Here is a 27305-nt window from a genome sequence, read left to right on the forward strand (position 1 = left end):
TGGAATGATGATATATAACCGTGTTATACATGGTTTTAGGTAAAGATAAATATTGCTTTTAGAAAAAAATGAACTGATTAATTGAGTAGACGGACAGAAAATTAAAATAAATAACAGAGGAAAGCGTGTTTGTAAGCAGTGAGCAACATATCTCAAAGGGAGGTGGGGAAAGTAGCTTAAACTTAATATAACCCATTTTCTCTACATTTAAATGTCTACAACATTGTTTAATCGGGCAAATTAGCACGTTCATACATGCTTTTATCTAAATAAATTCGATTGTATTCAAAATTGTCGCTGTTTAATCGGCCTTTTTTAAATAAAACGATGTGTGTTACAACATCTCTGTTATCGTTTGTGCATCATGTAGAACACAGGAAGTGCTTTATCTTTTCCCTAATATGATTGGCTGCTGTCTCAGTCACTCATGTATGTCTCAGCCAATCAAAGATGGTCTCCCTCAGCAGCGTCCTCGCCCTCTGTAGGCGAAATTCTCTCCGAACCAGCGGATGATTTTATCCAGCGTTTCTTCCTCGGTATTTCCTGTGTGTATTTTAAGCTCTTCGTGTGTCCGTGGATAATTTAACCCCTTAAATAATGCTCCTGGAGAGGGTCTAGCTTTAACGGAGCTGGGAACATCTTTAGCGGGCACAGTGAGATGCTTCCCCGGGGCGCTGAACCTGCTCCGTCCGGCACACAAAGCCTGTGAAGCAGGCCGAGTTTCTCTGCTCCTCCGCGCCGATGATGGTCAAACATGACGGGGAATCATTTCAAAGGCCAGGAGGTCAGCTGCTGCATCAAATACTTTATTTTCGGATTCAACATCTTGTTCTGGGTAAGAATTGTTTTCTATTTTATTTTCTGCGGTGCTCATCTGCGAATAACGGTCATTATCAGTGAACCAGCCAATGAGGGGGAAGGCCTCAGTCACCGTTTTATAACGGCACCGTTAACTTTCAGTTTCATATTCGCCAGTAAATCTCCGCTCTCAGTCTTCTGTAGGATTATTTCTATCAAATTATTTGTTTTATTGTGTGGAGGAAACAGCTGCTGGTCAGCTGACCACACACACAGAGATAATCGGCTTTTTTAAGTGAACTGTGGGAGCTGAGCAGCTTCCAGGCTGCAGATTATCATTCATACTGAGAGCTGACGGCACACATTTCTACCAACACTGCACTTTAGGGGTTAGAATGACGTCATATGGCTTTAAATATATTATTATTTATACCAAAAGCGAGTATCTTTAGTCTGTGCCTCTGTTTAAAACGGTTTAAAACTTACACATTTACTGATATTTCATTAATAATGTTTCATACCTTTTCTAACGTTCTGTCTTCTTTCTACAGTCTTTTCTTATTATTGTATTGATTTTATGTTTTTTCTCTTTGGTTTGTTTCACTTTTTAGCTCAGACTGCCTTTAAGATCTGTCTTTTTTATAGGGCTGGGTAATGTGGACCAGAAATCATATTTCAGTATCTTGTAGTGCTGCAAGATTTAGTAATAATGTGCAATCACATTTATACTGGACCAACTGTGATGTGCGCTTATGATATAATACATAAATGGTATAATGACATTGTACACCACAGACTGATGCTGTACTGTGGTAGAGAGCTAGCCATCCACCCTACCTCTTTCTAAATGTTTGAGTCTTTGTTTCAGCTCTTTTGACCCCATTTATCATCAGCACGTTGTGTAAAGATGCTCAAATAACATCCCTTACATTTCAGTAGTCTGTACTCATAGCAGATGAGCTGCATAAGTGAAGGCTTAATATTTACCATATAGTGTATTGCAACAGTAATCTTAAAGTGCAGGATGATGTTGGCTGCAAGAAGCTGCAGAAAAATGTTGAAATAACAGAAAATAACATTCAGTTTTTAGCTTTACAAATTGTGCCTCAATCAGAATGATTACTGGGTGACTATGTCTCAGTAGGTACAGTGGGTTGTCTCGCAATCCGAAGGCTGTGGGTTCGATCCCTAGCTACTGCAGTCTCATGTCAAAGTGCCCTTGGGTAAGGCACTCAACCCAGATTTGCTCCCACTGCTTTCTTGGTGGTGTATGGATGGGATGGGAATGGGATTGGCAAATAATGATGGCCTGATTCTCCATAGCATATCTGCTGTTAGCGTGTGAATGTGGAGTCCATTGGCTGAAGGGATGCAAAAGGGAATGTCTCTCTTCTACATGGTCATTATATATGCTTTTTTTCAAATGCTGGCAAATATACTTGGGTGTCTTAAAATATGCCAGGGTGGAACATCCAAGCATTGTCAATGTGTGGGAAACACTGCATGAGTCTACTTACTTATTTATCAAGGAAAATGCAAACATTAAGTTGCATAACGACTTTTTACTGTCCTGCTTTCAAAATAACTTCACATTTTCCCTAAAAATAGAGGTACTTCTACAAACGTCTTTAGTTGCACACTTGTAAACTTAAAGGCCTTTCTGCAGGCATTTTTGTAAACCTTTTATGCACTTTAATACAAAAATAATTGCAGCCTTTTATGCAGTGATGTGATTACACAGCCTGACATTGTGATGCAACCAGATTAGTTGTGCAGCCATAGTGTTTTTTTGGCTAAATGGTGAAACACAATAAGTATCTCAATATTTTTTGTCTTTTGTGAAAAAATATCTAAAAGAGAAAGTTATTAAAACCACATGGAACAAATGCATGCTGACTTACAAGCACTCTTATTAACAGCTAGCTGCACCGTGTCAACATTTACGGCATAGTTTAGCTCTATTGTGATCTATAGAATGAGAACAAAGTTCTCCAGAGGCTATGTCAGCTGACAATCACATATAACCGAAGCATTATGTGATGATATTCAAGACCTGAATGTGGACATGAACCTGGAAAGTGAATCAAAGGCTGGCGATGCTAGCACTGCTAATGTTAGCCACATTCTATAAACCAACTTTGCACCGCCACGGTGTTAATGTGGCAGAATATTTTTACTTGACTTTAGACAAGTCAGCTAAACAAAATTATAACTTGAATTAAATCAGAATTATATCCAACAAAACCAGATAGATTTAACTGTATTGGAGACTGCTGTTCTGTTGCTGTATCTCAATCATGTTTTGTGCTGTTTACACATGACAGACTGCGATTATTCTCTGCTGAGCCCCTTTCTCCTGCCCCTTACATGCCCCACTGGGCATCTCAGGCCCGCTGCTCACTTTCCTCACACCTTTGTGGTTTATCAAAAACAGCTAACTGTCAAGTGTTTTTTAATTTTTTTATTAACTCATTGAGTGCCAGCCCTATACGTATATATACGTCAATGGCACTCAATGAGTGAAGGGATGAACTGATGTTTAGGAATGCTGTCCTTTTGGAGAGCTCGCAGTGCAATCCCACAAGGGCACTTTTAACAGATTTTCTCCTTTGTTATGAGAAATTTATCTGTGAAACCAAAAAACAGATGCACCATACAGATCATCAGTCCTCAATTCTAAACAAGAAGTGGTAGTGGAGTTGTGAAGCTGAGCAGCACTGGTCTCTGCTTGTCATATCATGTCAGTGTTTTATTGACAGACCCCTGGCTGTAAAACATATTTCATGCAACATTAGATTTATAAATGTAACAATTTCTCCTAATACAATACTATAGCACATTTGAAAATATATCAGTATACCTTGAAAATGCAACTATTTCCCAGCCCTACTTCATTTTGTGCAATAATCTGGATTCTGGAATTATACACGTATCACAATAGAGGGGTTACAACTCAATATAAATGAGAGACAGATAGTAATTGCATATAACAAAATCTGAGTTGCAGAGGCTGCAGTATTTTGACAATGAAAAATGTGAGACAGAAGCAGAATTATATTGCAGAGCTGCAGAGCTAATTATGTTCTTTAACAGATGATTGGTATTTGTTTACATTCAAAAATGTGTGCAAAAATTGTGCTTGTGTAATTAATTTGTTGTCCTGTTATGTGTGCTAACATGGTGATGATGGTGTTTTTATGCAGCTGCTGGGGATGGCCTTGGTGGGAATCGGACTGTGGGCCTGGAGTGAGAAGGTAAAAGAAACTAAGAGCTTTTTGATGATTAAAACATGAAATACAGTCTTTAGTGGAAATATAGTGACTTGATTTCTTTTAAGGTCATCGTTTTGTTTTGATTACCATATAACAAAAACATCTTTGATAAAAGGCTTACATGATATCCTGTTTTTAAGCTATTTTGTGTTACACATCATCAAAACTGTGCATGTAAAAACAATGGACTAGATGGCTGTATGTAGATGAAAAGGTGCCTGTTTCACATATCAGTGACATGGGATATATTTCACATCGGTCTGGAAAACATCCTTTGGTCTGTGTTGGGAAGGACAGAACCAGGGATTGGACAAACATTATGTTGATCACATTTATTACAGACCAATCAGAGCAACAAGACATGTGACGTAGTGCATCCAGGACCCTTTGGGGTATTGGCACCAAATATCTTAGGGGGGATGCAAGGCTTTGCCTGCGTTAAGGGTGCATCAGTTAGATTTGCATATAATAACAACAGTTGAAATGAAACACTTATTTAATAGACAATTTAAAGGTATTTTGGTAAAAATAAAGACATGCCTTTACTTTAAGTTTTATCACTGAAACAACTGAATTAGTTGCTCTTTTAAAGGTATGTGTCCAGCCATGGAAATACCACAAACAAGTCTCCTCAGGGGCCTTTTTGTGTTATTAATGTATTATGAAAGTGTGGTTTCTAAGCTTTCCAATGATGTGTAACACATGAAAATCAGAAATATTTAAAGATGATGTGGCCATTTGTATATTTGCACTCGTAAAACTAGTTTTGTGAAAAAAATAGCTCTTCCGATTACGAGTAATCCCAATCCCACGTAAGTCAATCCATAAATCTTCACCATCAGTGGAGCCAGGTTGTAAATTAAACTCTAACTGAAGCCAGTCAAGAGAAGAGACAAAACATCTTTCCCACTAAGAGAATCTTTCAGTGTTGTTTTTTGCTCTTATTTTAATAAATATTTTCCATTTGTGGTAAACTGGTCTTATAGCTGCATCCACGCTAGTCTCTTCACCAGCAACCATTGTTTACAGGCTTGCAGTCACTTCAACCAAACTGTAGAACTGCCTTTTTCTCCTCAAATAATGCTGAGTGGTCCCACAATTGTCAGACCGGGCACAAACATTTCACATCAGAGCTTTGCAAGACTTATCCTCCTGATGACAGACATGAAGTCTAGCCATTGTATTGGCTTTGGAAGGCCAGGAGAAAGAAGCTGTAGCTACAGGAGACTGTAAACAATTACCCCTGAAGAAAGTGCTTTTGATGCAGGTGTAGCAGCAGTTTGATCAGAACTGGATGATATTTATTAAAAGAAGAGTGACGAATGTCACTGAAAGCTTTTCTTGGTGGAAAAGACGTTTTCTGGGGGGTCAGCGTCTTCTACATCACATGATTTGTTGCTCTGATTGGCCTGTAATGAATGTGAAACAGGAGGTTGGTCTTTATAACCAAGTGAAGGTTTTTGAATACATCTAGCTCTAAAATTTGTAATAAACCAAAGTGAACTGAGTCAAAGAGCTGCATTAGTTGGCTGAAGCATCCAGATTCTCTCAGAGTTTGTTCAGGTTTTAAGTTGTTTTCAGTCTCTGTGTCCTTTTTGGCAAACTCTCAGTGTCCTGAAAGAGATCCAGCTGACTTAATCCAAGTGTTTGTTCAATCTCTCTCTCTCTCTCTCTCTCCTGCAGGGTGTTCTGTCCAACATCTCATCCATCACAGATCTTGGGGGTCTGGACCCCGTCTGGCTCTTCATGGTGGTCGGGGGGGTCATGTTCATTCTTGGATTTGCAGGATGCATCGGAGCACTGCGAGAAAATACATTTCTACTCAAGTTTGTACGTTTTGGAGAAAGATTTTCCGTCTTAATTAAAAAACATCAAACAGATTGGAGAATTTTCAGCGTTTCTTTGTATCTAAATGTGTTTTCTTCTTTGTTTTTATGTTGTAGTTCTCTGTCTTTCTGGGGATCATCTTTTTCTTGGAGCTGACAACAGGCGTGCTGGCATTCGTGTTTAAGGACTGGATCAAAGATCAGCTCAACCTGTTCATCAACAACAACATCAGAGCGTACAGGGATGACATCGACCTGCAGAACCTTATTGATTTCACCCAGGAATATGTGAGTTAGCCATCGGGACACTGAGTATGAAAATTATACTGAGATGAAAACAAAATATGTCCATGAATGTCCACATTGAACTTAGGTAGCTCGGTAAAGGTCAATATCAGCTGATAGTCACATTGCTAAAACTTGCAGTCACCAGGAATAACTGGAGTAGGATATGTAGTAGCGTAGATGAGTAAAGTAGTGTTTCATCTGACAGACAGAGATCAGAGATCAGCGGTGTTGGCCAACAGCAGCAGCTCTAAACCTGTTCTGATCAGGCTTTACACTTCTGAATCCAAAATCTGGTCTGAGTGGATTTAAGCCATTCTTACTGAGTGCAGCCAATCAGGTCAGCAGGCCAGGCGAGTTCACTCCTGGTGTAGTTTAATTGTGTGAACCTGAACAGCCTCTAACAACAACAACAGCCTCTAACAGTTTTCCCCTCTCCTCAGTGGGAATGTTGCGGAGCGTTCGGAGCAGATGACTGGAACCTGAACATCTATTTCAACTGCACCGACGGGAATCCAAGCCGGGAGAAGTGTGGCGTTCCCTTCTCCTGCTGCACTAAAGACCCAGCGGTATGAGACCCGCACTCTGTATTTTCACACTTTTACAAGCAGAAGTGAAGCAGCACCAGCAGGAACAAGAAGGACGGGCTATTTTGTCACCAATGTTTGGTCATCCTGTCAGCGTCTCAGCAAAACTAAATTTTACTCTAGATTTTTATGTTTTAGTCTTTTTTCAAGTTGTAACTTCTAACTGAATAGACACATTGCATAAATTAAGTTCAACTTTGATTAACTGTCAAGCCTTTTATTCCACTTGCTGGAAGGGAGCCTCCTATTGTCTTTTATCAGCCTCAACATTCTTCAGTCTATGCTGTTTATTTATTTAATTATCAGCCATAATGTCAGAACCTATCAAGGTAGACTTACCACGAGCTACCTGAGGGAGAAACCAGGGTGAATTAGCATGGAGAATACATAATATAGCATGTTGTCAACCTCTTTTTATTAAAAACATAGTTTTTTTATGATATTGGTCAACAGCACTACATTACCCATAATCCTAGAGAGTTACTAACCTTGCAAAGCAGATGGATTTGCACGTTTCTGTGTTTCTCACTGGCAAATCCATCTTGCAAAGCTTGTATCTGAAGAGACTGGGCCCTGTAAGAAAGTGACAGGAAAGAACAGCGTTGAGTTCTTTTCTTTTCAAAACGACAAAAATCATGTATTGACATGTCTGCAGTGGCCATGGTTCACGTTATGTAGTTCTCCATAGAGTTTACTCCTCGGCAGTGGCGCACACCTATGATGTCACGTGTTTTGTTGCTCTGATTGGCCCGTAAAGATGTGACAGAACGTTCATTCAGTCACCCTCTGAGGTTTTTTTTTTTCAAAGGCTCTGCCCTTTCCCAAACACTGTCCATGGAAGGTTTACCAGATGGATGTATGAACGAATCCATCTGGTGTGTCAGGTTTGAGAGTCACAGCAATGTCTGTGATTGGCTGATCCCGCCTTTATCTGAGAAACTTTCATTTTTGCCACAACTGGTGAATTTAACAGTATTTATTTTACACCTCTTGGTCAATAAAGGATAAAGAAAACATTTAGTAAATTATGGCCTTTTAATTATTTAAGACACAAAGCACAATGCAATAGCATTTCCTAATCTACAACCATTCAAACATGGGGCTTGTTTTCACTTTGGGTCATCACTCTGGATAGCAGGAAGTGATGTTGCACTATTTCTATCAATAGTTTCAACTTTGTTCTTTTCGTTGCTAGGAGGATGTAATAAACACCCAGTGTGGATACGACATTCGAGCTAAACCAGTAAGTAACACAGTAACATCCAGTTTTTCTGCTCTTTAAACCTCCTCTCTGGTTTTCCTCTGTGACTGTTTCAGTGAGAACCACTTTGTCAAGAAGCACACATGATTTGTGGTTATAAATTATTTCCTTTGAGCAGTGATTAATTTGCACTCACTGATGTTATTTATATTACTGATGTGGCTGTTCCGGGATCCCCCTGCCCTTCCATTAGCCTACATGGAAAGCATCAAGCAGGAACAGCACATGTTCCTGCCTTTCCTATGATGATAAGGAAAGCTTGAGGCAGGGAGAAGAGAAGCAAAAACCCAGGGCAGAGCAGGCATCAATGAGAACAGAATGACATTGATTAAGTCAGAAGCAGAATAAAGGAGTAGCTGGGGTGGAGGATGGTTGCAAAAAGCAGCTTGCAGAAGAAGCAGCAAAGAGAAGCCAGGCTAGAGCAGCTTAAATAAGACTATAGTTTGCTTAGAGCAAATCATCAGCTGATGAGGGCTTGCCTGAGATCAGCTGATCTTAATTATATATCAGCGCTCTGCACTCTGTGGCCTGCCTGAATGAAAGCTATTCTTAATTTTTTCAACTCTCTGATTTCCCTCTTTGATCCAGTTTTGTTTAGTGGGTGTTAAAGATTTAATCTAACCATGTCACCTTACTGTATTCCTATTTATTTCTATGAATGGTGTTGCATTTTATGGGTCATATACTTTCATACAATTTATTTTATCATGCTTATATCTAAAATCTTTAAGCTTATTTTCTGTTTAGGGATGCCCAAGTCTTTCCCAGGCATTGATTAAGTATTTCTGATTGTGTTGTTATCAGGACTCAGAGCAGAAGGACTATATCAACGTTAAAGGCTGTGTGCCACAGTTTGAGAAATGGCTGCAGGATAACCTGACGCTGGTGGCCGGAATCTTCATTGGAGTCGCTCTACTGCAGGTCGGTCTCTTTTACAACCTTCACCATCTGTTTTTTGAGTAAAGACTTGTTTTATATCATCCTCTGATGAAAATATGTGATGCTTGTTTTAATTTCCTCAGATTTTTGGTATTTGTTTGGCTCAGAACTTGGTGAGCGACATCGAAGCCGTGCAGGCGAGCTGGTGAGTTTTAATTTAGGTATTTTTCTTGTGTCTTCATGCAGGCAGCTTTATGTTTGTCCCTTTGATGCACAAGATCCATCTGCTTTAACTGTTTCCATCTCACAGCATGAAACACGTCGGCTCGTTGTTAAAGTCTAAACGTAGGGGTACAGGAGGGCACGCTTCTTTTATATAGAATAAATGCATTTGGACTATAGCAAAGCATGGAGATTATTGAGGCGCTACTTTTCTTACTAAATTAGATGACTTTTCACCCCAAAAGATGCAAAGGGGATGTTAACATAAGAAAGAAACAGTGATTGCCCCCTGCTGGTCAAATATTGATGTAGAACCTTTATAAGTCTTTATATTAAAATAAATGCTACATATGTTCTGAATCAGAACCATCATCTTTGCCTCAAACATCTTCCCTTCATTACTAAGATGTTTGATTTCATTCTGACCACACCGGGAGGGAGACAAGGGGGAGTAAAGACGGGAAGAGGGTTTCTGATCTTGTCTGAACCATCATGATGCATAAACTCACCTCACACCTCATTCTTCCTCCTCCATGCTTCGTCAGGGTGCCCCCCCCTCTGTCCATGCGCCGACTCCCTCCACACTCCAGCAAGAAAGCCTCGGCTTACTACACATGAGACTCACTCACACATACACGCTGTATGTGTGTCTGTAGCCGGTGGGTGTGATGGATCCATGTGCTCCTTGTTTTTGTTTGTAGAGTCGCTGTGATTGGCTGGATGTTTGCTGTTGTCTTCAGGTTCATTTCAGGTCCATATTTCTAAATTTGAAGCTTTTTTTTTTCAGTGTGATCTGCGGAAGCAAAAGTGTGCTGCAGGGGTAGATTGTTAACATTAAAACACATCAATTAACTCACTGATGTAGTTTCAGATCCAAGAGAAGTCAATGCTTGAATTCCCACTCTCTTTGATAAAATGTTTCATAACTTCATGATGCTCTAGTTAGTGTTTGAGACAAAGTTTTACTCTTTAAGGCCACATTTACACAACAATCATAGGCTGTTTTGGTTGTTTGTTTACACAAGAGTTTTGGATGCCTGAAAATTAAACATTTTGAGAATGGAATCCAGAATACAAATACTGATTTTTCCTTCAATAACCCAATTCAGTCCAAAGATTTGTGACAAGGGACAATTGCAGCTGTATGAACAGAGCAGTTGCAGCTCAAAACAGGTTTGCTGACAGTGATTCAGTGTTCCAAGTCACTGTTGGCTAATTTTAAGGCATTATAAGTAAATAAATATGATATGGAAATCTTATTTTGATAGGCTGAATACCAACAAATAAATGTTCAAGGTATAATATTTGTTTGCTGTGATGCATTAATTTAAAGAAACAGTGTGTAGAATTTTGCTCTGAAATATCTATTTCGATCTAATCTAAATTGACCATTCCTTTGTTATATAATTTTCACTATTTTCTCAAATACTTACTAAAGTTGCAAAGATGGAGATATTCTTTATTTCTGTAATTGCAATGGGAAGTGTCTTGTCATGGGGCTGCCATAGGTTGCAAGTTTAATCACTCAACCTGACCTCTGTAACATGGAAACCTCCCAGACACAACATTTCCAGTGAGTTAAAACAGCACTGCTCAGCACACCGTGGCCTCCTCCTACTTCTTTTGGATTGAGGACTCTGTTCAGTAAAAATGGCACCTCAAAAGATGTACTTACAGATAACCCACATTCTGTTTTCATTCATCCATACATTTTAGGGGAGTATGGCTGCAGAACTTAGCTCTCAGATGCGCCCTCTTGCAGGCCGTTACTGTAAAGTGCTGTATCTGTCAGAACAGAAATACACACTAACACTTTCAAAATAAAAGTAGGGTTAAGTTAATTTTTAGGATACCAAAAGTTAAAAACCTGACCTGCAAAACCAGATTACAAAACATTTGATAAAGTAAACAGTCTGCTTACAGGAAGAAAGTCTGTCCTCACTCCAACACTCCAACATAGCAAATGTTACTTATGTAGCTCCATTAGCAAAGTAAGCAATGTAGATAATCATCTATGTAGCTAAAGCAGCTAAAGCACTTGAAGCTCATGGATATCTTTACTAACAAAGCCACGAAGCCAACGTTAGCCAACAGTAGGTTTAGCTTTAGCTAAAACTAACAAAGCTAAAGCAAGCCATCGTTAACATATCTACTTCTAAAACAGGTCTATACCTAATTTACCCCGGGTTTGACATCTGACCTTTTCTCTGTTTTATTTATAAAATCTTTCTTAGTCTGTAATGTGGTTATTTCATGAATGTAACTGCCAGACTTTGTTTATGAATGAAGTCAAATTTTTAAACAAAAAAGAAAAAAATCTAAAACAAACTAGAAAAGCACTCGGAGATTGCAGACCTCCGCCATTAACCCTATCTCCCAATGGTGAAGAATCCTTTAGAAAAATGCCTGGATCCGTCCCCATGTGCCCCCCACCACAGCATTTGCCAACTACTCCCTCCCCCGGTGGGGTGGAAACATGGTGAGGCAAAGCATTGGCTTTGCTACGGGTGGACTGTCATGGCAGAAGCATTGCCTGCCGGTGCCAACAGATGCACTGACAGTCTCACCCATGGTCTCACTGGGTGACTGGAAGCCATGGCAGAGGGTGAATATTCCTCTATTCCTCCCAGCATTGTGAGTATTCTCACAACAGTTCGCTGTCTTTCTCTCTGTCACGCTCCGACTTGTCTCCTCAACTCGGCGTGCATCTTTCAAACTCTATAAACTCCAAAACTTTGAATAGAAACACACCCACAAATGTTGCTGGGATTTAAGTTACTCATGTCTGCCATCTCCTGGTGTAAAGTGGTAACAGCACAGACCTCCGCCATTAGCCCTATCTCCCAATAGTAAAGAATCCTTTAAAAAGTTCCTGGATCCAGACGGTGATCTGGATCACTCCCAAAATCTACTCGGTTCTTCCTTATGCCATTTCTGCCATTTCCTGAAAATTTCAACAAAATCTATCCACAACTTTTTGAGTTATGTTGCTAACAAACAAACAAACTAAAAACATTAACTAACAAACCCTGCCGATCACATAACCTCCTTGGCAGAGGTTGGAACGTTGGAAGTGTCACATTGCGCCACATCTGTTCTGACAGAGACGCAGTCTCACTTCAACGGTCTACAAGAGGGGAAGTCTGAGATCCACCATCTGCAGCCAGGCTGTCTTATAAATTTCTCATATTGAGAAAGAAATGCACTTAAAAGTGCCCTTATGCATAGCTGCTGGAAGTGACAAAAGAGCACAGTGCATTCTGGGACCGCTTCCAGCGTGAACGTGGAATTACACTTCTTCTGTTTAGTAAATTCACCTTATGAAGTGACATTTTTACTGAATAGAGTCCTGAATTCAGAACAAGTAAAAAGTGGAGAAAGGCAGCGCTGCTCTGTTCACCTCATATTTTGTCATTGTTTTGGTCGAGAGCCCCCTGGTGGTGGAATTTTACATATTAGTATCAGCCCTTTGGAGAAACATCAGCCATGGGCAAATAATGTGGGCATGAAAAGATGTCAGTAGCAGATGTTTATCTGCTGTGTCTTATCAATTTAATGCTACTTCTGTGGGTATTTTGGCAATTTGAATAAGAGAATAGATTTATTAATGGGCAGAAGATGTGACCTTTAGGACAAACTCTGATCTGTTATTGTGGTCAAACAAGAGAAAATGATGGCATAGTGGAGAGTTACACCAACAGAAGAGATGGGAAAAAACTCAGAGGTATGAGTCATCGACTAAATTATTTTGAACATCAGTTTTGGCATCAGTTCTTATTGTTATATTAGATAAAATCTTGTTGTTAATTGTCGAGGTGATTAATCCATCTTTTTTTAAATGAAGTTTTCACTTCAGCCTCCTGTCTCCTCCATCAGCTGTGCACATTAGCAGGATACATGGTGCTGTTTTGTGAACACCAGAAACTTAAAGCTGTAGCAGCTAGATTCATCCATGTCAAAGAAATAGTTCGAAGATGTCTTAGTTAGGACAACACTCAACTTGCAAAACATTTCTGAGTTTATATGTCCTGTGAAAATTCGCTGCCATGCTATAGTGATGATAACAAGAAACATGCCGACCTGATTTGAGCTGCAACTGCCCCCTACGTCGATCTAAAATGGTCTTGTTGGTCACAAATCTTTGGTCACAACTGCGCTTCGAGAAAGTTTGCAACTTTGACTTATGTGTTGAATTTAGTGGTATTTGTACCATTTATTGGGCTAAATCTAGACTGTATTTGTGGTATTAGAAGACTTTTCGTGTGTCTGCATGTTGCTGATGGTCCTCCATGTCCATACTGATCCTAGTGAGTGTTTCTGCATTAATCTGCTGTGGAGTCATGTGAATTAGACAACAATCCTTCTCTTGTTTCTTCCACTCAACACATTTTTCATCCTCCTCTTTTCTAACCTTTGGTCTCTGCCGCCGTTAGTTTAGACCATCATCCTCTGCACAGATCTCTCTCCTTCTTGACCTTTAAATCGTCTCTTCTGTTCTGTCTGTCCTGAACTTTGTTTTTTAAATTTGTGAACCAAACAGGAACTGTGCAAGCTTCTCTCAGTTCATTTAATAAGTCTTTGTTGTTTTTCTCTTTTCCAGTTTCTTCACCTAACAATGAAGCTGCGTTTCAACACTAACAGGTAGAGTTTTCTGAAATAGGTAGATGAAATTCCCTGATAAATAAAGTCAGATTAAAACTTTCAGTTTTATCAAAGTTTACCTTGTTTTTGTTTCTTTTTGTTTTACAGCTTTGTGTCTTTGAATGCGCCTCCTTGAACACATCACCATGGTGCGTTTGAGGAATCCACAACCACCTGAACCACTTGGCTCACTGAACCAGCACCTTTTCTCTCTGAGGCACTAACGCTGAAACGCTGTAAATAAAATCACGGTGTGAGTACTGTAAAAAATTCACTGTTGGATGAAGATGGTTAAACATGCAGAGGGTCACGGCGTTTTGATAGAGTAGGAGTTTTATACATCTTTTTGATATTAGATCGGTATTTTTCACTGTGGATCAGACACTTTGTTCGTTCACTCATCATGTAGGACTGTTGAATTAACCGTGTCCATTACACTGAGGAGGATCACATCTGTTTGTTCGTGTGCTTTTACACCACCCGGCCAGGACTGAAGAGGACGAGAAACAAAAGTTTTAAAAAGTTATGATATTGGCGCTGGATTTTCTGTTTTTTACTGACAGCCACATATTTAATGTTAAAACGTTAAGAATAATACGCTTTCCTTTACAAATATTGGATTTATCTCCAAAATAAAAATGTTAACATTTATTTCATTTATAATCAGTTTTTAAAGAGCGTTTTTTATATTCATGTGTACTACTGAGCTACAGAAATGAACTCATTTCCTCCTGAGAAGCAGCACAAAAGAGCATAGATAAATACACATTGATGCCGCTTTTATGGGGGGGTATAGCCACAGCGCAGTCTCATTTCCAACCTTAACCACTAACCCTTATTTCTGGATGCCCCTTTGCCTCTCGAAGTCTCCTCTGATGAAACTCTTTCAACATTTTGCATACAAATTGCTGAAATATGAATCAATTTTCCTGCATTTTTAATAATCAAGCATCCTGGATCATAAACAGATACAAGACATATTTGACAAAACAAAAACACGAAAATACATTCACATTTCAGCAACATATGAACATTTAACAAAGGAGAGACTTCTCACTGTCATAGACTTCCATTTATTTTGAGCTGTGTCTACACCTCTCCAATATGGCGCCTATGAAGACACGTCAGAAGCCCAAAACTAGCATCTATATGATTGCAGGGGAAATGACTAAAAATACTTTTAACCATGATGAATTTATTTAAAAATAAATGGATTAAAGAATGGCTTTTCAAGCAGTATTCAGATATTTTTAAACATCATAATGGCAGCTTGACTGATACAGCACTCTGGCAATAAAAAGTGCATTACAGAGCCTGTTTTGCAAAGGAGTCTCGTGAAATGATGACAATTTTTTTTACCATCTTTGTCATTTATATCCTAAAATATGTAAAGAAAAAGCCCATGTTTTAAAATCCCTATTTTTATTTTGTGTTCTTTCTGTTTTCATATGGCAGCTTGAATTTAGAGAAGCTTTAACATGTCTTCTTTGCAGGTTTTACTTTTTATAAACTTTTTTTCAATAAAATATGGTTAGTTCATACATTTATTATGGCTGCATGCCCAAACATGGTTGCTGTGATTATTCCTTCTCTGATTGGTTCTCTTAATCAGCCTGGGGCCTGTATTATCGCTATAAATCCCCACGTTAGATTAAATCAACCCCAAACAGTGTTATTTAGATTTCAAAGAGTATGATTTAGTTGGACTGTCATGTTAACAGGTGTTTTTTAAGTCCAGTTTTAGTCAGACTGACACAGTAAGTTCACATTCTTGTCTTCATGTAAACATACTGACTGTGGGGTAAAGTGGTCTTCTACAGTTGTCCATCCTAGGAGAGAGTTCTGGCTGCAGACCGCAGATCTCAGACTGCCCCTCTTGCAGACACCAACATGAGAGGCAACCCTCTGTCAGAGCAGAAGGGACGTAATTTTCTGGTATAACTTTTAAGATTTTTTAGCTTTAATCATGATCAAAGTCTGGCAGTGCGTTGGCTTTGTTAGATTTTTTCCTGTAAGCAGATTGTTTATTCAATTTTATTAAACACTTTGTAATCCTTTTCCCTTAGGGAAATACAAAGATTCTTTAGATTACTGCTATAACATCAGCAGTAATGCTGCTGTTGAGATTTGCTTTCAACAACTCACCAAATGACTGCACCATGAAATCTGGAATACGGATGTGTGCTATTAGGGAGGCTGATGGGGGAGAATTTTCTGGCCGATAATGCGACAGCCAAACAACAAAGTCTGTCTTATTATGAAGGTTTTTCCAAATGCAGCCTTATTACCCAATCCAACAGAGAAACCATCCAAATTAAATGCAGGATTATGACCAAATGGGAGGGAAAGATGGTTAAAAGTGGTGTCCCTCAATGACTTACATTAGATTCATTGTGTGATGATGTTAGCTTCAGTCTTTATCATAAAGGTGCATTTCTCCACATTTCATTCAGGTATATCTGTCAGTAAGGGATGTAGCCACCTTTAAAGATAAAAACATGAGGTATGGTTTGTGTTTCATATACACCCTATCTCACAGCTTTTTCAAATGTATTTTCATACAGAAGCAGGCCCCAAATTCTTGCTTCCTTTTTTGTTTTTAACCAGCTTGAACAGAAGGAATGATCACAGCAAGCATTTACACTTTTGATGATTTAAAGGCATGCTAATTTGAAACTGAGCCAAATCCTTTAAGACATTGTTAAAAGGGAAACCCATTTTTATTTACAAGTCAGAAAGTCAAATAGTTGATTTGGATTTTTCATATGGGCACACTCAATCTAGGACTTTGGTTCTCAACTGGTGGGAAAGGACCCACTCAAAAGGCCCTTTTCAGAGGGCCATGGATGCTTGGTTAAAAAAATAATAATAATAATAAATTAAGTTGGTAAAAAGTCTATGGTGTGCTTTTATTTTGAAGGACGTTTGGTTCTTGGTTTGTTCTATCTGAAGTCAAAGCTGCTTCATTTTTCATCATAGAAATTTGGGTCAAGATTAGTTGATTATGAGGCACTGGTGGGTCCTGACTCTAGACCAGTTGAGAACCACTGCACACTGTGCTGAAGCATGATTGCCCCCACTCCCAGTCCCCCACTGTGCTGCACCCACATCACAGTTAGGTCTGAGCCTGATGACCTTTTGCACGTACAGGCTGACTCTGAATAGTACCATCTACCCAAATTTATTACCAGCCACTGAGTGTGGTACGGAGTTCTAAAACTGGACTACAGGGGTCAAACATACTTGAGCACAGTCTGGATTTCCTAGTGTGCATGCACTCTAAGACCAGCTCTAACAGACAATAGTGAAAAGACTACATCCTTTGAATAAAACACTAAGTAAGAGTCACTTTTGAGAAGATAACCCTTTTGTAGACACATTTTTCAACATGTTAAAGCTGATTTTGAATGAAGAAAGCACTTGTTTAAGTCCTGGTTCTTGTAAGATGACTACATGTTTGCAGCTGTGGCCATGGTGTTATTTCATGTCATATTTAATCATAAAGAAGTTGCTTTTAAAAATGTGGATTTAAGAGTTACCAGCAAGAAGGCGAGCCATGGAGACGCTGAAGTGTTCTGTGTGTTTTTCAGACACCTTGACATGTTGTGAGAGCACGTTTGAGCATTTTCTCTGCCCTTTGAATGAAAAAAGTCTCACATGATTGTTTTTCACTTTTTAATGCAGATCAGGATGAATCCAGCCTAAAACTACTAATGTGGATTTTTAAACAGAAAATGTTGAGATGTTGATTTTTATCTGTGTTATTTTGATGGTTTTTGCTGAAAGCATGCACTTGTTTTGTTTGTAGAAAGTACTGACAGTATTTTTATGGTAAGCTTTGTAAAAGATGGGTATTGTTGGAGTTTAAGCTACTGAAAAAGGGATCAACGCTGTTTTTATACTAATTATTTATTGTTTAATTTGGTTTTATAACTTCAACTGAATATTTAAAAGGCCTGAGACAGATAAATCACTGCTGATTGTGTAGGAGGCTGTTGTTATTGTGTAGACCTCTCACTCATCACTTCATGTTTCGACGATCACTGACTCTCCCACAAACATTGTAATCTGTAACTACCTCCTCTCATCTCCTTGTCTCATCCTGCTGAAATTGACTGCTTTTAATATAGTCAAATTAATTAATAAAGGTGAATAAAAACGTGGATTCTAGCCCCGTTTGGTCCTCTTTTTCTTGGCAGAGTGAAATCTCACTGGTTTGTTTATGCATCGCAGCTTCCCACACATCGTCTGTCGATGTTTCTTTAATGTCTGTCGCTGTGGAGAAAAACTGATTTAAATCCTGTTTAGTGGAGATAAATGGTCAAGAAAAAACAGAGTACTTAAGGACATTTTTATTAAGTAAACACTGTTATAAATGTACTTGTGAGCATTTTTAAGTACAGGTGTCATTTTTCTTTCTTTTTAAATACTACAATTTAAATGTGGTACAGTTCGTCATATGAATAGGAATGATTGGTAATATGATAATACCATACTACAGGCTATACTGTGGAAAAATAGCCATAGTATTGCTTTAATTCCCGTCATGAAGACGGTGCAATTTAATGGTCAAAAAAATAAAAAATAAACGCCATTTGAATGTGTGTCCCTGTCTGTTAGATGCAGCAGTCCCTCTGTATGATAATGCAATAAAAGTGATGCCAGAACTTCTACTTTGTTTTCGTCAAACAAGGGTCCAGATTTGAAAAGGTCTTGTACCTTAAGGCACAGTGCTCTGGTCTTCACTACAGCCAAACTGTTCAACATGCACTGCTGGTTGTGATGTGATCAATGGCAATGTAAGTTTAAAAGCAAGTTAATTCCTCTTTCTGGGGCTGAAACAGTGATGGGAAATAATTGAAATTTACTGTTAATAACTTTATGTGTGAAGCATGTAAAGCAACACTAGACAATTTAAACCATCAAACGTTTTTAAAAACTTTTGAATCGGGGCTGTCAAAACATGCCATATTTTGATTGCAATAAATCTCAGAATTTCTGTAGTTAACCATAATTAATCACATCTTTTGTATCAATTTTAAAATCCTACTGTTTCACATCTTAAATTGTTTTGTCATTTTTAAATTTTCTATCTTAAACTAGATGAAATTGACTTCCTATTTAGAAACAGACTGACTTGTATTGGTAGATCTAAGATTTTAAACCCTTAAAGCCTTTTGTATCATATTTGATACATACTTTTATGAGACCTTTATCTGATCAATATGATCAATAAATTACTAAAAAGAATTCTGAATACAATCTAATAAATGGTAAAAAAAAAAAAAACAGCCCTCAAGTGGATTATCAGTTACCAAAAACACCTAATGTATCAAATGAGATACAAAAAATATACATGTTAAATTTTATGGAAATTTGGATTTTTTGGATTTCAGTAGGAAGTGAAATAAACATTTCAGTTCCAAAAAAAGTGAGAATTTTCTGGCGATAATTTGTGTATTCAGGCTTTAAAGGGTTAATATGAACTTAACCCAGGAAAAGGAATTAGTTCTGGATTGAAAATGAAATAAGACAACATTTAAAAAAGGGCCAGAAGATGGTTATCTACTGAGCTGTCTGTTTTTTGGACATTAAAGAGCAGTGGTGGCCTTATTTACCATGCTTTAACCAAAGGTTATCAGGGAAACTAAAGCACGAAATTAATCGCAATTAAAAAATAATGAGTCCATTAATTTTGACTCTCGATCACACCAGACCAGGAGGTCTACGGTACACTTTCTGCCACTTTGGGTGCTAACTGAGCATTTTTATGGGTTGATTGTATCCCAGTGCCACCATTGCCAACTTTAGTTCTCATTGGAGGATTCTGGAGCTCCATGGGATCCCAGGTTGGCTCAACCAGCTGATGTCTGCCCTATATTCTGTTCTATTTTTGACATCCATCTAACTTTATGCGTCATCTTCACTCTCATTGCCATGGCTGTTTGTTGTGCTTCCTCCTTCAGTAAGCTTGGTTCCTGATTGGCTATTCAGTACAGTCCTGCTTGCACCTGCTCAGCTGTCCTGGTGTTTCCCCCTATACAACAGGACTTCTTATCGGTAATACTGAACATGAACAGTTTTTATAGGAGTGGCTCTGATAGTCGTCTGAGCAGAGCAGAGATCAAGATAATCTTTAAAACCTTAGATAATCTGACCTTTGCTGACTTTGGTTTGAAAAGAGACATGGGCAGGGCTTCCCAAAGATCCTACTGTCAAAGTGAAAGCTGGATTGTTTTCCATTAAGAAATAAAGACATCAGTCGTGACCAGCTATCATCTTTTAATATTCTGCTGAGTTACAATCCTCCAAATGTACAAGTCATGACATTTACAACAAACATTTAAGTTTATATTTGTAATTTACGCAGTTACTATGGATACATGTCCACTGGCATGTGTCTTTAAAGAGCACAGATCAGATAAATAACCATTCATACCGTTAAAAAACAAAGCGTGGGCCCAGAGCACAGACACAGAGTGTTTGTGAGTGTTATCAGTGTGTCGTACAGTGTCGATGCATGTCAGCATGTTTCCCTTTGAACAACTGACCCCCGTAGCCCCTCCTCTGGGGGGGGGGGGGGGGGCGCTGTGGTGCTGTGTTGGTGGATAAAGTGAACTTAAGTGTGTCTGCATTCAGTTAACTTTTCGCACAACAACCCAGACCTTTAACGCACTTCCTCCCAAATGTTCAACACTTGTAACATGCAAGTGGTACGTTTCGCCAAGCGGGTTTGGTTCAGAACGGTTTAGTTTGGTGCAATAAATCCTGAGCATGCTTGCTTTTCCACAGCTGGTGTCTGTCCAGCTTTGCATGGAGTGAATTTCAGCTCTTTTAGAGATCTGGGTCCTTGGGCTCAGCTCAGAACTATGAGCTGGTTTTGGCTCCCTAATATCTCTTCTTAGTGAGTACCATTTTGGCTTTATCAAACAGTGGAAAAAGGACACTGGCTCGTAAATGAGAGCCAGCTCCTGTCATTCACACAAAAGAGCTGTCTCTTAGAAGCAGCTCCTTCAGGAACTTTTTCATCTTGAATTAAGCTGTCACTTAAATTAAACCAGCATCACAAGGGTTATTTCCTAAATAGTATACAAGCCCATATTACGGGGGTTTGGAGGGTTAACAGAACCTTTATGGCTAAAGGTCCAGAATTCCAGTATTTGTTTCTATGAATGTCCCCCTTTTAGACAACAACAGCCATCGGTTTCCAAATAATTTAACAAAATTAAACAGCTAAGGCTGACACAGAATGAAATGATTTTTAAATCTTAGGCTGAGGACATACTAAATGATTTTTAGACCGACTTTGGACCGAGTATTCAAATAATACACAAGTATGTGGCGACTTCAGAAGAAAAACAAACATGGAGGACAAAGGAACTCCTTAGCTGGTTGTCCTAGTGTGCATTTAAGTTTAGATGACAACAAAAATCAAGGAAAGACTGAGGTGAAAATCCTGGCCGAGATGAAGCTACAGTTGTGTTTATTCTACATCTGGTTGGTGAGGCTACCCAGTCTGCTCACTCTTATTGGTTGTTGTTCGTAAACCAATGGAGGCAGACAACCTGGAATCATAAACATCAAATGTTAGGTACTTTTTAATTTGGGGCTCTGACTCGATTGGGAGCAGAAAAATAATCCCATTGGCAACATGCATGAGGATCGTTTGTTCAAATAATCATTCGAGACAAGCTTCAAATCAGGACAGGTGCCACCACAGCTGTTGGGTAGTGGTATATGTGGCTGAAAGTCAGACTTGAAGTTGTCTAGTGAGTGGCCAGCCTACACTAAACAGAAGCTGTAAAGTTCTTTAAAGCAACACTTTCATGATTCCCCTTCTAGTAAGAATTATAGGGATGCACTGATGCATCTGTTCAACATGAAAATTTTCAGATATCAACCTCCTTGGCAACCATCCTGTGTCCTCAGAATTTCATGCTGGCATTTAGCACTCCTAAACCTGATTCAGAGCATTATTATTGGTCAGAAGATGAGACCTGCTAGACAAATTGATCAGCTTTCACAGATAAATACTAGAGCAGGGGTTTCCAAAGTGTGGAAATTAAATAATCTATTCTGTGGACCCCCATCCCGCTAAAAAATATGATTTTATTATCTATATTTTCAAAAATGTATGTCTTATCTTTAATCATTTTTACTTTAAAATTTTTATTATTGTAATATTTTGGTCTGCATGTGTTTTTCCCAGGCAATCAGTTATTAGGTTTCAGTAATGAATGTATTGCCAACACTACCTGATTTTAATGTCTCCGCTCTAATTTTGTGGGAGTTTGATGCAGGATTGCATAACTGCAGATCATCCTCCATTTTTCCTCAATTTTTATGGGAAGAACATGCAAAGTGTGCACAGAAAGGCCCTGACCGGGAAGTGAACCCGGAACCCGAGGCGACAGCTCTAACCCCTGCACCACTGTGCAGCCTGCATATCTACATATTAATGTAGATAAGTTCTTAACCTGTATGTGTGATACAATGTAGAGCACAGCTGCAAGGCATTTGAAACTCAGAGAAAATATAAAACCTGTGAAAGGTCTGCTTCATATGAATAAAGAACCCTCTCTTCTTCTTGTTCTTGGCCAAGGTTTCTTTTTAAAGCAAGGGAGAGAAGCTGTTCAGCTATAAAAAAAACAGCATGTTATGTGTTTCTCCACTACTACTGCTGTCATAAAGCAAGTGACTCTTCTTTCGGCCAGTCAGCAGACTGCAGTGAGTCTCGCTCCATCCTTTTGGATCAGATAGTCATGCCTGGTAACCCAACAGAAGGATGCCAAAAATGCTGGATAAGACTGATCAGTTATTTTGGTACTTTTCCAACTTCTGACAGCGGAAATCAGATATTTCAGCACCGAACCGAACCAGACCACTTGGTGGAAACGAGGCTATAGGACTCTTTCTTTGTGATGTTTGCTTGTGCAGCCTTTATTTTCACTGTACAGCTGTTTGAACGATGGGAAACTGTTTGAATCTGTGGATTTTAAAAGTCTGCTTTCAGCTTGAGATTTTAGGAAAAAGTGCTAAAACTCAAAGGAGTGTAATTGACCAGAGGAGTGTATGGAGTTCGGTTTGCATCGTGGAAAATGCGAGCGGCAGAGAGGTGGAATGAGCACGGTCACACCTTCAACAGGACTAAAACATGCACAGTTTCTAGTCAATTTACACTCGAGCTACATGGGACACGACTGGGCACATCATGATGGCTGCTTTTCTTAAAAATTAAAGAAAAATCACAACAGGAAGAGTCTTTTTTTTTTGTTCTTTTGTGCACGTTTTTACACTGGTGGGTGTCGTCTTTAACAGGCGGATGGCATCACAGCTATGGTCGTCAAAGAGTGTCGTCTCTTATCTATTGCGTTCGGCTGTTTATGGCGCCTCAGCTCCCGTGGAGCTACTTGTAGCAGAGAGATGCATGCACAAGTAGAGGAGGGCACTGGGGCCAGACTGATGGACGAGGTTATTTTAAAAGAAGAAGCCAGTGTTGCTTCTTGCTGCATTAAACTGAGATCCCTCATTTAAATTTGCATTTTTAAATCAACAGTCCCTTCTAAAAATCTCCTCGGGTCTACACGGTAAAAAGTCAAACCTGCCTCGCTCTGCTTTGTGGATCAAACCCATGGTAATATTTTTTTTTTTTATGGCTTTCAGAGGAGTTAAGTCTAAAACAGTCACGAAGGCTCGTCCACTCCAACAAGCACAGAAAGTCTGGGTAATCCTAAAAAAGAAAATAAAACTCAAGTAACAAAAAACCCGACTGGATCAGTCTGACCCCAGTGGATGTGGGCAGGGTGGAGGTTTTTGGGGGCGGAGACATGACCGTATGTCTGGCTGGCAGTTAACGCGACATGGTACCTTGGCACATGACGATGGGGCGGGGGAGGGGGGAGCGGTCATGAGGTGATCTTTAGGTGGTCAGGCAGGCATTTGGGTGGATGGGCGTGTCTGGTGGATGGATGGGTTTGACACAGTCATTTAGCTCTGGGCCGTTAACCGCTGCTCTGTCAGCGACGCCTGGTGTGATACCGTTTTGTTTTCATGAGCTCGAAGCTTCGATACCACGTCGATGAATGCCAGGCTCTGGACTTCTTTGTGAAGAGGCTCTGAAAGGGAGAAAAGCAGGAGAAGGGGCGTTCATTTGTAAGGTTCAGACCCTTTATAACACTGTGAATTTAGCTCAGGTTCCTCCCATTTTGCTTGATCTTATCTAAGATGCTTCTACACCTTGACTGGAGTCCACTTGTGCCAAATTAAACTGATTGGACAGGATTTGGAGGCTCACACCTCTCTATACGGAGTTTGCAAAAAGCACCTGAAGGACTCTCAGACTGTGACAAACATGATTCTCTGGACTGATGAAACCAAAATTGAACTGTTTGGCCTCAATTCTAAACATTATGTATGTAGGAAACCAGGCATCGCTATTCACCTGCCCAGTACCATCCCAGCAGTGAAGCATGGTGGGGGCAGCATCATGCTGTGGGTGTGCTTTATAGCATGACGGACTAGGAGACTAATCAGGGTTGAAGGAAAGCCAAATGGAACAAAGTGCAGAGGTTTCCTCAATGAAAACCTTTTTCAGGACCTCAGACTGGGCTGAAGGTTCACCCTCCAACATGACAATGACCTTAAGACCACATCAAGACAACACAGTGAACCTGACTTGAGCCTTATCCAACATCTCTGGAGAGACGTGATAATCTCCCAATCCAGTTGTGCAAAACTTGTTGCATCAGTTTCTTTTTCTGTTAAATCAATTTGAAAATTCCTAAAATTTGTTGTCATGATGGGGTACTCAGTGTAGATGAATGAGAATAAAAATGAATTTAAACTACTGTAGCATCTGGCTGTACCATAACAAAATTGGCAAAGTGACGAGGGTCTGATTATTTGCTGAATGACCTGTAAGCAGAAGAATTTAAATGTTTTTAAAATAAACCTAAAACAAAAAAAAAGTTCACACAAATCAATAATAGCAATTGATAACTGTGATCTCTAAACCACAAATATGCCCTTCAAACTGAGTAGAAGATCTGTTAAAGCTTCTGTAAGTATAAAGAAGTCTGACCTGAGCCCATGACAGCACAGATGAGGATCATGGAGTTATATTTGATCTCTGGAGCGCTCCTCTCGTCTGACAGCAGTTTGTGAAGAACCGACACCAGACTGGCTCCGACAAAGTCCTTCTCTGCTGCAACTGAGACAAAAGAACCAAGGTTTTAACATAAAATATGGTTGTCTCTGTGTCAAAGCGGGAGAGGAAGGTATCTGGGATTACATTTACCCAATAATACTGTCAGCCACTGCCAGGAAGAATGGGCAAATTCAACCAACAATGGACAAAAACACGACATTTGGTTCACCATAACTGTCCTATCTTTTATATCGTCCTACTTTAAGGGGGTGTTGTGATTTATTTGGGGCTCTTGTGCATCACTGAGCCCCTAATTTAGCCTGGCCCTGAAAAACCCCAGTCCTTAAAGTGGTGACAGACTTTCTGTGTTGATCCAAAATGCAGTCACATGTTTAACCCAATGTATCCGGTGATTTCAGGACTAATTTCTTCTTTTACTTAACAGGAACTAAATAATAGACAGATGCTTTATGAACTCTGAAGAAAATTCAAGATAATACTGATCAGTTTTTGTTCTTACCTAGATCAAGAGCTGCTATGAGCCCCAGAGCCACCAGAGCTTCATTCTGCATGATCATATGCTCGCTGGTCGCCATAGTGACTAAGTGTTTGACGCCTCCTCCCTGGATGACCGTTCTAACAACTTCCTAAAAAAAACACGTATATTTATGTAAATATAATGAAGGACTTCTCACACAATTATGGTTTAAATCTGCTGAGCATCACCAACAAACAGAAGAGGAATAAACAACAGTAGATGAAGAGTTAACTAACGAATCATGGCGGCTGACCTTGGACTTGCTGTGTCGGATGAGAGCAGACAGAAGTCTGTTGGACTCTCCCATCACCCCGGCGTGATCTTTGGCTTCGCACCACTCCACTAACCGCTCCACCAGCTTCCCATTGGTCCCCAGCTGGTCTGCTGCTTCAGCTGAACACAAAAACAGAACATTACCTTTCATTTATACGTTTCAACTAAAACCACGTTGGATTTGGTTTGTTACGTTTATGTAGGAAGCTCAGAGGGTAGGTACGTCTGGGCTGCAGATTGGAAATAAGCACAGATTCCTCTGCAGATTGAGGTTTGATTCGTCTGATTGTGAGTGACGTTTGGTGGATGAAACCATCTGTTCAGAGTCAGGCTGGAGCAGCAGGAACCATGTTTGTTTGTTTCTATGACTCAGAAGAATTTCTTCTTTATGAAACCAAAACTTCAGCAGAGTTGATGGAAGAGTGAGATTACTGCCAGCTGCTCCCCGGGCTCTGATGGAGTTTTTAACTTATTCGTTTCGGTTTGATTGTTCTAAAGAAGGAAAGACTGATGAAGGGTTTACCTTGTGTATCGATGAGCATCCGTAACGTCCCGAGCAGTTTGAACTGGACTGGAGGCATCTCAGACTGTAGAAACTTCAACACCACGTCTGCTACTCCGGCTGAGAGCATCTTTGATTTATTCACCACTGTAGGGAGAAAATGTTACCGTTTAATACCAATATATTCACACCTTTGTGGTATCATCTACAGCAGTGGTTCCCAGCCTGGGGGCCAGGACCCCCTTGGGGGGGGCGCAAGGCTTGCTCTGCTCTGAGGTTGTCATAATTAGATTTGCATATATTAAGTAAAAATAAATAGATAAATAAAAATGAAAATAAAACACTTAATGAACAGTTTATACAATGGTCTTTTAGGAAGAAAAACATGTGTAGAGTCATTTTCTCGCTGTTTATAAGTGAAACACTTCAATGGATGTCGATTTTTGGCAATGATATATTGAGAATTTATTTAGTCTAAGTTTTGGAGGGGCTCAGCTTTGCCTTGAATAAAAGAAGGAGGGGCTCCAAGGAAAAATGGTTGGGAACCACTGATCTACAGCTTTAATACAAAGCCAAAATACACACTAATTCATTAAACGTTATTTTGACTAACCCCAATAAAAACATACAAACTTCATAAAGAGAAATCACACTGCAGGATGTTTTTTAGGCTGCACTAGTTATACATGATAAACCTGACCCCACGAAGGACAGGTCCATGTCTCCTGCTGCTCACCTGGTATGGCGAGGTTCCTCAGGGCACTCAGGGCTGCGTGTTGAACAGTGACATTTCCTTCTTCAACGTGTCGATCCAACAGCTCCAGAAGCTTCTGCACAATACCGGTGTCTACCATGTGGATGCAGTTTCCATCTACAACCAGGAAGTGATGGAATAGGAAATGTCTAAATGTCGTGACATTATTTTGACCTCTTTAAGATCAAATCCACTGTCATCACTATAAAAAAAATCTCTGATTAAAGTTTAATTATAAAAGATCTATAGTATACATATCAGTGCCATCTCACTACTGTCCTAATGGGTCTGATGAATGTTATGGAGGTTTATTTTTCTCTG

At 39.5% G+C, this 27305-nt stretch overlaps 2 protein-coding genes across 5 annotated transcripts in view; one reads left to right on the plus strand and one right to left on the minus strand.

Annotated features, from left to right (window-relative positions):
• Positions 1-476: 476 nt before the first annotated feature.
• On the plus strand, positions 477-17934 carry tspan5a (tetraspanin 5a). 3 transcript variants are annotated; one of them, XM_041779516.1, is made up of 11 exons: positions 477-835; positions 4002-4052; positions 5754-5900; positions 6014-6184; positions 6625-6750; positions 7964-8011; positions 8834-8950; positions 9052-9113; positions 9676-9789; positions 13731-13771; positions 13880-17934. In XM_041779516.1, the coding sequence occupies exons 1-9, from the start codon at positions 755-757 to the stop codon at positions 9746-9748; spliced, it is 876 nt and encodes a 291-aa protein (XP_041635450.1). In that variant the 5' UTR covers positions 477-754; the 3' UTR covers positions 9749-9789; positions 13731-13771; positions 13880-17934. The 3 variants fall into 3 exon arrangements, with proteins under 3 accessions (XP_041635450.1, XP_041635452.1, XP_041635451.1); XM_041779518.1 differs by lacking the exon at positions 9676-9789; XM_041779517.1 differs by lacking the exons at positions 9676-9789; positions 13731-13771.
• A 2106-nt stretch (positions 17935-20040) lies between these two features.
• rap1gds1 (RAP1, GTP-GDP dissociation stimulator 1) overlaps positions 20041-27305 on the minus strand; it is a 36720-nt gene continuing 29455 nt past the window's right edge. For both annotated transcript variants that reach the window (XM_041779394.1, XM_041779393.1), the window contains 6 exons: positions 26967-27101; positions 26252-26377; positions 25709-25848; positions 25438-25564; positions 24852-24980; positions 20041-23886 (listed from right to left, as the gene is read on the minus strand). In XM_041779394.1, the coding sequence (XP_041635328.1) occupies positions 23759-23886; positions 24852-24980; positions 25438-25564; positions 25709-25848; positions 26252-26377; positions 26967-27101 (785 nt within the window). In that variant the 3' untranslated portion in view covers positions 20041-23758. The remainder of the gene's footprint in view (positions 23887-24851; positions 24981-25437; positions 25565-25708; positions 25849-26251; positions 26378-26966; positions 27102-27305) is intronic.

This window comes from Cheilinus undulatus, linkage group 22, assembly GCF_018320785.1.
Source record: "Cheilinus undulatus linkage group 22, ASM1832078v1, whole genome shotgun sequence".
NCBI lineage: Eukaryota > Metazoa > Chordata > Actinopteri > Labriformes > Labridae > Cheilinus > Cheilinus undulatus.

Coding starts and splice junctions, on each gene's coding strand:
- tspan5a (XM_041779516.1), top strand. CDS start 755: ATGACGGGGAATCATTTCAAAGGCCAGGAGGTCAGCTGCTGCATCAAA. Junction 5,901..6,013: donor ATACATTTCTACTCAAGTTT/GTACGTTTTGGA, acceptor TTTATGTTGTAG/TTCTCTGTCTTTCTGGGGAT. Junction 6,185..6,624: donor TTGATTTCACCCAGGAATAT/GTGAGTTAGCCA, acceptor CCCTCTCCTCAG/TGGGAATGTTGCGGAGCGTT.